General features: G+C 44.2%; 1 protein-coding gene across 1 annotated transcript in view; it reads left to right on the top strand.

Annotated features, from left to right (window-relative positions):
• gucy1b1 (guanylate cyclase 1 soluble subunit beta 1) overlaps window positions 1-13763 on the top strand; it is a 213927-nt gene that overhangs the window by 100660 nt on the left and 99504 nt on the right. The window contains exon 6 of the mRNA XM_078212040.1: window positions 9960-10190. Within this exon, the coding sequence (XP_078068166.1) occupies window positions 9960-10190 (231 nt within the window). The remainder of the gene's footprint in view (window positions 1-9959; window positions 10191-13763) is intronic.

Genomic DNA, 13763 nt, shown 5'->3' with positions numbered 1-13763 from the left:
TATGGACATTCTTCTCCTGTGAGGACAGAAGGAGTCGTGAAAAATCTGAAGGCACAAGTCCTGCAGGGTATCAAGTGGTGGCCCTCAGAGGGCAAGTGCTGTGATACGCTTGGAGGGGGAGGAGGGAAGTTCTTGGGGATCAGGGGAACCATGCAGGATGCTTGGAGTGGGGGAATCTGGGGCTCATTTCGGGGAAAGATTCCAGATGAGGTTAACACTCACCCTTGCTGCCCAGATTAGGTCATTCATTTTCTTTCGGCACTGCTTCCCAGTTCCCCTGGCCAGTGCCTGGCACTAACACATGCGGTCACAGTCTCCCAGGCTGCATTGCTATCCCTTCCCCTGGGATGATATCCACAGGTTTTTTTTCTCCTCCCAACAATTGCATCACCTAAGGCTGTGAGCATTAATTTTAAAAAAACTCTTAAAGGTACACTATTCAAAATATAAGAAGTCTGGATTCTGGTTTTGGGTCATAATGACTTCCCATTGTTAAGTTCAAATACCTCTGTTCAATATGTGGGAAAGGCCTGGTATGTGTTGGCTTTTGACCTGTGGTAACCTCATCTGCATTCCATCAAGCCTTGTTTGTTGAAACAATTTGACTGTATTAATTTATAGTGTCCAATTTTATGTTGGGCCAAATTGCTCAGGCCATTGTCCATTTGAACGCATGTCCCAGAGCATTTGCCTGGGTCTCAGCCTCTGGCCCAGTAATACAGTGCCAGTACCACTATGCCACCGTCTTCCCCCTAAACTCTTGCAAAGGCTAGATTTTTCATATAAAGTGATAGATTTCAATTCCGAATATGAAATCCAGTCCATTCCTGGGCAGTGAAATTGGTCTGCAGTTTGAATATTTTGTCATTATTTAATCACTTCGTGGTTGGAATATACAATGATTTACCTGAATTCTGCGAGCTGGAGAGGTGGAACATTTTGCTGTAGATGCCAACTTGGACCTCAACCATTGACTTTGCCAAGTCAATGAGGTTCAGAGGAGGGGGAGTTTTGCCCACAATCCCAGTTCTGGACACCTAGGTGGTTGCCACATCTATCCCAGCCTGATTTTGTGGTGCACCAGATCCCAAAGATGGCTTCAAGAATAGGAACTCTGATAGTCAGTGTCTATGACCCTGCCATTGATGGTTTTGGCAAGGTTGGTCAGTAGATGCTTCATCACAAGCCCATCTGTGAAAGTTTGGTACTGAGGATCAGATGTAAAAAGCAATTTTTGTGTCAAGGTTCAGAGAAAGGCAAGGGTAAGTATGACGGAATTACCATAAATCTTCAGGATCCAGTCATTATCTTTATTCTACAAACTGTACAGGTAGTGGCACGGTGAATTGACTTTAATGTAAAATATTTCGAGGGGGGGGGGGGCATCTCAAATGCTACACCCTTGTTCAAAGATAGGGGAGAAAAATAAAAGTAGGCAATTGCAAATATGTCAGTTTAATATTGTTAGGAAAGCTTTTCAAAACAATAACCTGAGAGTAAATATACATCCAATTGTGCATTACTGAAGGAGAGGCAGCACAAATGTAAGAGTAATTGTGTTTGATTAAATTGAATTTTTTGCTGACAGTTTTAGATGTGGTGATACCAGGATTCTTGAAGCCTGAGCTTGCTGAATTTGATTTGCTTGTCAGATTATCAGTTTCCCTGGGTTTTATTGTGTACTGGTGTGTGGTATGACGCGAACACTGATTTATGACCACCCTGCACGTGCAAAGAAAATGGAGTATTTTGATGAGGTGTCAGAGAGGGTCAGTAATGAGGGCAGTGCAGTTGACATATATATGTGCTTTCAAAAGGTGTTTAATAACGATTGATGTAGGAGACCTGTAGCAAAATTTTTTAGATGGGAGGGTGATGTACAGTGGAACTCCACAACAGTACTAGAACATCCTCTGTTTCTGAAACATTAATGATTTGGACATGGAGCTACAGGGCGCAGTTTTGAAATTTGCGGCTGAAGTGCAGGAGAAAGTAATAGACTTTAACAAGACATAGTTGGACTGGTGGAATGGGCAGACACACAGGAGCTGAAATTCAGTGCAGAAAAATGAAATAAGGAGTATTAGGAGAGACAGTGTACATTAAATTATACGATTTTGAGGATGCAAGAACATAACTATGTGGGTGCACAAATTCTTGAGAGTGGCAGGACATATAGGGATCCGGGGCTTGATAAATAGAAGTTAAATAGGGTGGCACAGTGGTTAGCACTGCTGCACCAGGGACCCGGGTTCAGTCCGGCCTCGGGTGATTGTCTGTGTGGAGTTTGCCCATTCTCCCCGTATCTGCGTGGGTTCCCTTCGGGTGCTCTGGTTTCCTCCTACAGTTCAAAGATGTGCAGGTTAGGTTGATTAGCCATGTTAAATTGCCTCTTAGTGCCAGGGAGATTAGTGGGGTTACAGGGATAGGGTGTGATTGTTGTCAGTGCAGCCTCGATGGGCTGAATGGCCGCCTTCTGCACTATAGGGATTCTATGAAAGCATAGAGTAGAAAAGGCTGGACATAATGTCAGTATATAACAGTATTTCTGCAGGTGCTGGAGTATTGTGTTCAATTCCAGGCACAACATTTTAGGAAGAATGTGAAGCCTTTGTCGAGAGAACATAGGCAATTTACTAGAATAGTTCCAGGGATGAGGGATTCCAGTTATTATGGATTGATTGGAAAAGCTGAGGCTGCTCTCCTTAGAGCTGCTAAGGTTAAGAGAAAATTTGATAGTTTACTTGGAGTAAATAAAGGGAAACTGGTTCTATGGCTGAAGAGTCAACACCCAGAAAGAACAGGTTTGTGATTGGCAAAAAAACAGAGGCAACTTGAGCAAAAATGCCTTCACTGTCTGATAGGGTGGTAGGTATGCATTCAATGGTAGCTTTCAACAGGAAATTTGAATGAATATTTGAAGCAGAAAAAGATGCAGGGATATGGGAAAAGAGGAGGGCAGTGGGACTAAATCACTTGCATTTCAAAAGGTCTGATGCAGACTTAATAGGCTGTATTCTTCTGATTCAATGACTCTTGAAGCACATAGCAGCCATTTCTGGGACTACATACAGTCCTGGCAAGAAAGGTGATGTCTCACAGACTTGAAGATAAGTTGCCAGGGAGGGAGACACAAAGTTGGGGTGGTGCTATGTGGATGATAGGAGACTCCCAATGGCCACAAGGGAGCACCCACCCCCTTCCCTAAAACTTATCCCCATCTTTCTTGAGCTGTTAAAGTTGCAGGCTGGGCACCTTCTTCCTTCTGCCTTCCCCAGCCACATTATTACAACAGGTAGAATGAAGTCCTTAAGTTGGCCATTAATTGTCTGCCACCTTATCCACCATTGAGGATGGGCAGGAAGGTGGTGGGCTGAACACTTGCTTCATTTTACATGCCCCCCCCCCCCCCCCCCCCCCGCCCCCCCCCCCCACCCCCGCCTCCCACCACCTCACCTTCAAATACACCGGTGGAGAAGTGCCATAAAATTCATCCCATTATCTTGTACTCCTCCATCAAAACTCCCATCAATCTCTAATGTTGTAAGGAGAAGAACCTGGCCTTTATCAATTGAGGGATTGAGTTTAGGAGTCCGGGGATAATGATGCAGCTATATAAGACCCTCGTCAGACTCCACTTGGAATACTGTGCTCAGTTCTGGTCGCCTCATTACAGGAAGGATGTGGAAAAGATTGAAAGGGTGCAGAGGAGATTTACAAGGATGTTGCCTGGATTGAGTGGCATGCCTTATGAGGATAGGCTGAGAGAGTTCGGTCTTTTCTCCTTGGAGAGATGTAGGAGGAGAGGAGACCTAATAGAGGTATATAAGATGTTGAGAGGCATAGATCGGGTGGACTCTCAGAGGCTTTTTCCCAGGGTGGAAATGGCTGCTACGAGAGGACACAGGTTTAAGGTGCTGGGGGGTAGGTACAGGGGAGATGTTCGGGGGAAGTTTTTCACACAGAGGGTGGTGGGCGAGTGGAATCGGCTGCCGTCAGTGGTGGTGGAGGCAAACTCAATAGGGTCTTTTAAGAGACTCCTGGATGAGTACATGGGACTTAATAGGATGGAGGGTTATAGGTAGGCCTAAAAGGTAGGGATATGTTCGGCACAACTTGTGGGACCGAAGGGCCTGTTTTGTGCTGTAGTTTTCTATGTTTCTATGTTTCTAACCTTAAAACTACTTAACTTTGTAGTTAAAATGACCCATCCCTGAAACCATTCTGGTAAAATGATCTCTAACAAGAGAAAATGTAACAATCTCCCCATGACATTCAATGACATTACCATGACTGAATCCCCCACCATCAATATCCTGCAAGTTACCAGTGTTAGCGCGAGTGGGCGAACATGACCACTTCGGACTCAGAGTCAGGTTCTACAGCGGTACAGCTTTATTAACGTCGATGGAGGTGCAATCAGGACATACAAACAGCACTGTCCCGAAAGCACTCTGAAAGGCCGCCGCAATGGGTTACAGTTATACTCGAACTTTGACACGTTGTATGATTTAAATGTTAATGTTTTGCTTACAGTATTTGACTCTGATCATTCTATTTGATGTTTTAAGTACAGTATCAATGTTTAGGTATGGTAATCATTTCTGTCCGATGGGTTTATCAATGGGCGTTTGGCTGATCTCAGGAAGTCTTTTGAGGCTAAGAAGGCTTCCTGATATCACTTGATTAGGTCAGTGGTGCTGATTTGATTAGATGAGTTTCCTTTGGTGCCACCCTGTCTGGCTCCCTTTTGTGTGTTAGACCTTGTTTGCATTTTAAAAGCATGCCTTTGCCTGTTTGTCTGGATCTGTCCCTTTTAATCTTTAATGGAGGGGTTCTGACTGCAGTTTGGCCTGTTTCATATTATATACGTAACTTCATAAATTTGTTGTCCGCTAACACCAGAAACCTAACTGCATCAGCCACATAAATACAGTAACTACAAGAGCAGGTATTCTGCAATGAATAACTCACCTCCCAACCTGGGCCTGTTTGGGCTGTAGTTTTTCTATGTTTCTATTAGGTAGGCCTAGAAGGTAGGGATATGTTCGGCACAACTTGTGGGGCCGAAGGGCCTGTTTGTGCTGTAGTTTTTCTATGTTTCTATGTTTCTAATGACTGAGTCTTTCCACCACTTACAAGGCAGAAGTCATGTGTATGATGGAATACTCTGCAATAGTCTGCATGAGTGCAGCTCTAAACAATCAAGCAACTCAACACTATCCAGGACAATGCAATTCTCTTGATTGACATCCCATCCACCACCACAAATGTTCATCCCTTTCGCCACCAGCACTCTTTGAGTGCAGTGCAGACTACCTACAAAATACACTGCACCAAATCACCAAGAATTCTGCAGCATCTTCTAAACCCATGACCACTAGAGTACAATGCAGCAGATACACTGGAATATCAGCTGCAATTTTCATCCATATTGCTAGCCTCTGATTGGAGATCTCAAAGTTGAGCAATCTCCCCTGCAGAGCTGAGAATCTTGATGGCTGCCAGCCCTGATTGGGAATTTATCCCTGTGTGGCTTCCAGAAGTGGCTACTGTGGGTTGTCACCTCTTTCCAGCCAATGAACAGACCCGTTACCATAACCATTGAATTTTGCCCAATACTCTGGATCACTGGTTCCCAACAAGTTTGCTGCTGCGTACTGGTGTGCCATGAAGACCATCTCCCAAGTGTGCCATGAAAAAAGATTCAGAATTCATGTAAATAAACTAAAAGTAACCTTTGTCTTCAGCTCTGTGGCTGGCATCTCCAAGACCTGATGAATCTTGGGCTCCCAGCACATACTCTGGCCGGGAAAGAGCTGCACATGCGTGGTTTGGATTTTTTACGTTGGCCAGGCCCATGTGCATGACCAAAGAGACTTGGTGCTGAAGACAAAGGCCCCATGTGCCTCCACAAAAAATGAAAACTCAAAAAGGGCATAAAAACCCTGGGAAAAGCGAGGGAGACAGGGAGAAGTAAAAACAAAACCGGCTTGAGGATAGGAAGAAGTGAAAAAAACAAAGTTTATAGTAAGGGAAGATGACAGAGAGAAAAGGTGTGCCTCAAACAGTTGTTATATTATAGTGGTGTACCATGACATATAAAGGGTTGAGAATCACTGCTCTAGATGATGTATAAAGGTTTACCATTTTGTGCTCTATGCCTCTGTTTATAAAACCAAGGATTCCATATGCTCATCTGTCTATCTACTGAAGTATGTATGCTTCTATCATCCTCACTGTTCACTTTATTTTCAAGGTTTGTGACATCTGTGAACTTAGGGACCCTATACACAAGACCTGTCATTAACATACATCAAAAAGAACAGTAGCCCTAACACTGATCCCTCAGGAACATCACTATATACTTTGACCCTATCTGAAGAACAACTCCATTGAATTCCTACAGTGCAGAAAGAGACCATTCAACCCATCGTGTCTGCTCTTAGATTCATAGAGGTTTACAGCATGGAAACAGACTCTACGGTCCAACTTGTCCATGCTGTCCCCTTTTTAACCACTAAGCTAGTCCCAATTGCCCACGTTTGGCCCATATCCTTCCATACCCATCTTACGCATGGAACTGTCTAAACACTTTTTAAAAGACAAAATTGTACCCACCTCTACTACTACCTCTGCAGCTTGTTCCAGACACTCGCCACCCTCTGTGTCTTATGGAACATCCCACCCTCTCGCCTCTGCCCTATCCCTGGTAAATGCATAGTGGAAATGACGGCACGGTAGCACAGTGGTTAGCACTGCTGCTTCACAGCTCCAGGGACCTGGGTTCGATTCCCGGCTTGGGTCACTGTCTGTGTGGAGTTTGCACATTCTCCTCGTGTCTGCGTGGGTTTCCTCCGGGTGCTCCGGTTTCCTCCCACAGTCCATGGCCAACTTTGGACACTAAGGGGCAATTTAACATGCTCAATCCACCTAACCTGCACATCTTTGGACTGTGGGAGGAAACTGGAGCACCCAGTGGAAACCAGCGCAGACATTGGGAGAATGTGCAAACTCTACACAGACAGTCACCCAAGGCTGGAATTGAACCTGGGTCCCTGGTGCTGTGAGACAACAGTGCTAACCATTGTGCCTGTTCACACTTCGCTCTGCTTGTTGTCTTGAAACTAATTATATATTCGTGCTTCACTACCCATTTAAAACCATGGACTACAGTTTGTTAATTATTTCAGTTATGTGCACTTGACCAAACATCTTTTGAAAATCGTCATACATATTAACTACATGACCTTGATCAATCCTTTATTAAGTTGAAAAACCCAATCAAGTCTGTCAAGCATTATATTACCTTTAAATAATTTGTGATGACGGCACGGTAGCACAGTGGTGGCGGCACGGTAGCACAGTGGTTAGCACTGCTGCTTCACAGCTCCAGGGACCTGGGTTCGATTCCCGGCTTGGGTCACTGTCTGTGTGGAGTTTGCACATTCTCCTCGTGTCTGCGTGGGTTTCCTCCGGGTGCTCCGGTTTCCTCCCACAGTCCAAAGATGTGCGGGTTAGGTTGATTGGCCATGCTAAAATTGCCCTTAGTGTCCTGGGATGCGTAGGTTAGAGGGATTAGTGGGTAAAATATGTAGGGATATGGGGGTAGGGCCTGGGTGGGATTGTGGTCAGTGCAGACTCGATGGGCCGAATGGCCTCTTTCTGTACTGTAGGGTTTCTATGATTCTATGATTTATTAACCAGTGTTTGTCCAAGTGACAAATATAATTTTTCTGGATTTTCTTCTGAAGCCTCCCTACTACTAATGTAAGCTGACTTTTACCATTTTTGTTTCATTCTTTTTTATTGAACAAATTTGTATTCCTGAAGTTCTCTCCCATTCCCATAGCCAAGAAGGATTGAAAGACTGTCGACAGAGGCTTTCATTATTTCCACTATTACTTTCATCAGGAATTTAGGATGCATCCCTTCTTGGCCATAGAATCATAGAAACCCTACAGTGCAGAAAGAGGCCATTTGGCCCATCGAGTCTGCACCGACCACAATCCCAACAATAAACTTGAAATATCATCACTTAAAATCTTTTATTGAACAATCTCACCAGATTGACAGGTGAGAAAAGAAAGGAAATTTAAAATGGTGTTTCAGGGAAGTTGAGTAAAAGCTGCAACACTTATCTGACATTAGAACAGATATCATCAACCATTAACAATCTTAACAGCAGGGGTCTTCTAAACTGTTCAATGAAACAACAATAAGAGTTAAGCCATTTGTAAACACTAATTTAGGCAAATACAGTTTAATATTTATTACAGGGTGGTGGAGAAGGCAGTCAAAGGAATGCAGGGTTCGGAATGGAGGAAGTTAGATTGGTACGGGAAAGCCCATGTAGAGATTTAAATATGAGGCTTTAAATTTCAAATATGAGGCACTAACAGCCCCAGGTTTGAGCAGAACAGGATGTGGAGAGCAGGGTTTTGTATAAGCTCAAGCTTATGGTGGGTAAATTTTCACAGAGGGTGGTGAGTGTCTGGAACAAGCTGCCAGAGGTAATAGTAGAGGCGGGTACAATTTTGTCTTTTAAAAAGCGTTTAGACAGTTACATAGGTAAGATGAGTATAGAGGGATATGGGTCAAATGCGGGCAATTGGGACTAGCTTAGCGGTTAAAAAAAAAGGGCGGCATGGACAAGTTGGGCCGAAGGGCCTGTTTCCGTGCTGTAAACCTCTATGACTTTAAATGAGAGGCAGATCAGGAAAGCACTGAAAGTGTCTTCTGGAGGTGCCATGGATACGGATGAGGCCATCAGCAGCAGCTGGGCTATGTGTACACAGTATCATAGAGATGGAAATTGTCAATTTTCGATTAAGGGAGAATGTGGTTGGAAACAGTTTTGAAATGAATAGGACATTGACAAATACGAACAGACTCTCCCTGCCTGAGTCGGAGGAGAGCGGAGTGGAATCACTATCAAACGTAGAGTTCCTAGTAGAAGCCAATTATAATGGCTTGGGTCTTCCTAATGTACAAGTGACTTGGTGGACAGATAGGAGAGTATCTTCAGCGTACATATAGAAGCTAACCTAACGTTTGCAGCTGATCTCAACAGGAAGTTGTTGGGCCTTGAAGGATTCTGCAATCAATGGTACTGTGCTGCAAAGAGGAGGCATTTCTGGAAATGCTTGGACTACATGGGATACAAAAGAGTGGAAGCAAGGACAGCCCCAGTGTAAATTTTCAGTCTGTTCATCCTCCACTGACTTTTTGGGTATCGCCATGGGACTTCCCCACTTTGAGCACTGCTGTTACCTCCGGCTTACCTATTTTTATCCTAGCCAATTTCACTATTCCTTTCGCCTTTAGTGTGTGTTAGAACCTCTTGTTCTCACTTAGTACACATTTTATCTCTTAGATAAAGTGTTAATTTTTATAAGTTGAAGGGTCACTTCATTAATATTGCTTAAATTACTGTTTTTATAAAACAAAAACAAGATTGTTAATATAATTGAGATACTGAGTTTTAAATTGTAAAATGAACAGTGAAGTGCATAAAAATCTCAGCAATGAAGAGAGCTTTCTCTGATTGAAGCTTTTCAGAAACATTTGGGGCTGAAGAAAACAATACTAAAGGGCGGCATGGTGGCACAGTGGTTAGCACTGCTGCCTCACAGCGCCAAGGCCCCCGGTTCGATTCCCAGCTTGGGTCACTGTCTATGTGGAGTTTGTACATTCTCCCCGTGTCTGCATGGGTTTCCTCTGGGTGCTCCGGTTTCCTCCACAGTCCAAAGATGTGCAGGTTAGGTGGATCGGCCATGTTAAATTGCCCCTTAGTGTTAGGGGGACTAGCTAGAGTAAATGCATGGGGTTATGGGGATTGGGCCTTGGTGGAATTGTGGTCGGTGCAGACTTGATGGGCCGAATGGCCTCCCTCTGCACTGTAGGGATTCTATGATTCTGTGATAAAGCTATTTTTCCCCATTTATTTGAACCTTTAGGTGGTCCAGGAGAAAAGTGAAGAGTGTGATCATATTCAATTCTTGATTGAGCAAAAAGGTTCAGAAGAAGAGGCTTTCTCCGAAGATCTGGATAGGTTTGAGGAGAATAGTATCCAAGAATCCAGAATCAGTCCATACACTTTCTGCAAAGCATTTCCTTTTCATGTTATGTTTGATCGAGAATTCATGGTGACACAGTGTGGGAATGCAATATATCGAGTATTGCCACAGGTATGTACTTAATAAAGCCCATAAAATAATTAATTATCAGCCTGAAACTTGACAACAGTTGAAACAAAAAAAGTCTTGCATGGGAACATTTTCTGAGGATGTTAATTCTGTGTGGATTCTTGCTCTGTCTTTCTTGGATGCAGATCAGAGAATCAGGCACAGATGCCAGTTCACCAGAATTGCAGTGCTAATGATTTTCTGCTCACCAAATTTATTGAAAGTCATGAGAAGTTTTTGTGAGTGCATTGACTTCACCATCCAGTTCTATTAAGTTGTACTCCCATCATATCTTGGAAATATTACCCTGTTCTATCTATGTTTTGTCTATTAATAGTAACATTTTATGATTATTTATAACACAGATGTGATGTGTGCAGCTGTAATGCAACATGAAATAATAGTGTCTCTGGGAGCTATTTTAGAATGATTACAATGAGAGATTCCAAAGAGTATATCACCATTCTGACAGCAGTTTATCCAAACCCTAATGCTTGGGAGAATTTTATAGGAGCCTGTAATCCCAGTAGGATCTCATATGCAGCAGGCAGCTTATTGGAAAATCACCAGTGAAATTCCACTACTCCTTTCCATTGTTCATGAAAAGAAAAAGGTAATGAATCAATGGGCAGAACTTTGCACTCAGTCAATGGGTGTCTCACCCTCCTGGTTGGATGTAAAAAATGGTGTGCTAATGTTGTGTCAGGTTTTTCATGCCTTGGCTATCCAGCTTTTCTGTGACCACTGTTTGCCCATTCTTCAGGTGCCTTCATGGTACCTTGGGAATAGCCATGATGCCGAGAACCTCATAAATTCTGAAGTGCTATGGCTGTTCATGCTCTCTGCTCAACCAGATGGTTGGTTAATAGGAGACAATGGCTAGCTATTAAGAAGGTGGCTCATGATGCCCATCAGACATCATAAGTTCTCGAGATTAAATTTTGCTGCCTTTACTGAATTTTCAGTATGCACTAAGTCACATACCTTTGACCTTGTGATTTGCTGTACAATCTGTCAATGCAGAGGGATGAGGGCACAGAGGATGACAAACTCAACAGTGAATCAGAGGAATAATATCAGGGTGCACATGGTGAACCACATGGTTGCCAGCAGAGACTGGTGCTAAGGAGAGGAGGAGGGCGCTAATAACGGCATTTAAACTGATGCATTGCAGGCCTTTCCCAACCAGCAGTATGGAGGCACCATCTGATTTCTCCCACCACAATAATGCGAACAATAAAGACATCAAAATGACTCGCATCTACAAACTTCTTTTAGGAGGGCTCTGATATCATTTGGAGCGGCCATGGCTTTCCAGTCCTTATCAATGTCAATAGTCTCCAGTCCACGTATAAACAAGAAATAACCATGAAATGTACCAAACTTGTAGTGAGGAATGTGTCATCAACATAACACTCAGTTTTACATCCAATGATCAGCCGTGATGGCCCTTCTGTAATCTACTTGGATTATCTCACTTATTTCTAGAGGCTGCACTGTGATGCTTCCTCATCACTGCCAGTTGGGCTGGAGGCAGCCTGCTGACCTTAATGCCCAGCTGGCCTGGATGATCTTGGGGATCCTCTCTGAAGCGCTGGTGTCATTGGCAGAATGATGTAGGAGTGCCCTGAGAAGTGCCCCCAGATGCAGGCAACTGGTGCTGAAGAGCCAATTGATATCTAATTGGCCCTCACTGGTTACCTGAGATGAACAAAGATCTGGGCAACACTCCAATTGCTTTGATCATCTCTTGCGATGACAATGCCTATCTGAGATCATGGACAATGTGAGGACTTGCTGGTCTGAACACATACCCAGAAACATTTGATAGGGCTGTTGGATGTGGCTAGCTTTTGAAAGCTGCTAGACCCTCGATGGAGGAAGTTATGTGTTCAGAAAAGAGGACGATCACTGCTCTCAGGGCCAGGATGGACTCCTCTACTATCCTTACCAAGATATGCATACCCTATGGAGGCTCTGCCAGATCTTCACACATTTCAAGTTGGACATCCAATGTTTGCTATCTCACAGATGACTCCGGAGGCTCTTCTGTTTGAGGCTTAGCATTGCTCATGAACCACACACTCATCCAAGTGACTGCCTCTGACAGCTGGTCTGATGCTTATGAGTATTGCTCAAACCAGTAGGTGGAACAATTTTGCTCAACACATGAATACCCACCAGTATCTGAGTTAATGCTAAGTGCAAAGCAAGGATGTGAAGATCTTCCCTCTGAAGTTCCCTCATCTTCCACAGAGGTCTGCGCTGGACCTTCTGGGATGATGGTTTCTGGGGCCAAATAAGATGATGGGTGCAACTTGACTATGAGGAGGAACACTAAGTATAGATAGATACATTTTGGACACAGACATGCAATATATGACACACAACGCAGATGTGATTATCCTCGCCATCTCCCATCCCAGCTAGACTTCATCACCCATTACCAAGAGATGCTCCATATGAAACTTGCCAGCCCAGCACTAACACTAGCTTTTCTTCTACCAACCAATCTGTTTCCCATCTAACTCATCTAATTAGGATGTTCTCCTCCGTCCCACACAAGCCCTCATTTAGGGGTGGCACAGTGGTTAGCACTGTCTGTGTGGAGTTTGCACATTCTCATCGTGTCTGCGTGGGTTTCCTCCGGCTGCTCCGGTTTTCCCTCATGGTCCAAAGATGTGTGGGTTAGGTGGATTGGCATGCTAAATTGCCCCTCAGTGTCAGGGGACTAGCTAGGATAAAGTGTTGTTGGTGTAGACTTGATGGGCCGAATGGCCTCCTTCTGCACTGTAGGATTATAAAAAAAAATCTTTGCCAGCATTGCCAAGTTTTGATACTACACTACCTTCCAGCAAGCTTTGACCAGCCTAGTGGATTCTCTTTTCCTGCAAATGCATTTGGAGATTGATGACTTCAGCTCCTCAAGTAAGTACCCCTGTCTCTGGTCTTTCCACGCTGCACATCGAGACACTGTTCCCCTTATAGGTAGCTTTCATGCCCCAGCTCAGAGAGCCTCGCAGGTTGCCAAGCGTTCTTCAGTTGGCATTGTGGGCATGCAGGGAACATACATCAACATCCCTGGCAGACCCTTTTATTTACATACTGGACGTGGGCGTCACTGGCTAGGCCAGCATTTATTGCCCATCCCTAACTACCTTTGAGTAGGTTGAGGTGAACTGCCTTCTTGAATGCTGAAATCCCTGTGGTGTAGTTACTCCTATAGTGCTGTTAATGAGCAAAGATGTGTGGGTTAGGTTGATTGACCATGCAAAATTGCCCCTTAGTGTCAGGGTAAATAAGTAGGGTTATGGGGATAGGGCTGGGTGAGATTGCAGTAGGTACAGGCTTGATGGGCCAAATGGCCTCCTTCTGCACTATAGGGATTCTGTGATTCTATGAAGGAGGGTGATCCAGGATTTTGACCCAGCGAGAGTGAAGGAATGGCAGTTATAGTCCCAGTCAGGATGGTGAGTGACTTGCAGGGGAACTTGTTGGTGGTGATGTTCCTATTTGCTGACCTTGTCTTTCTTCCCACGTGCACCACATGCTTTACCTTCCCACAACTGTACGGAC

The sequence above is a fragment of the Mustelus asterias genome, chromosome 1, assembly GCF_964213995.1.
Source record: "Mustelus asterias chromosome 1, sMusAst1.hap1.1, whole genome shotgun sequence".
Taxonomy (NCBI): domain Eukaryota; kingdom Metazoa; phylum Chordata; class Chondrichthyes; order Carcharhiniformes; family Triakidae; genus Mustelus; species Mustelus asterias.
Note: the sequence above shows the minus strand (reverse complement) of the source record. Positions and strands in the feature narration are given on the sequence as shown.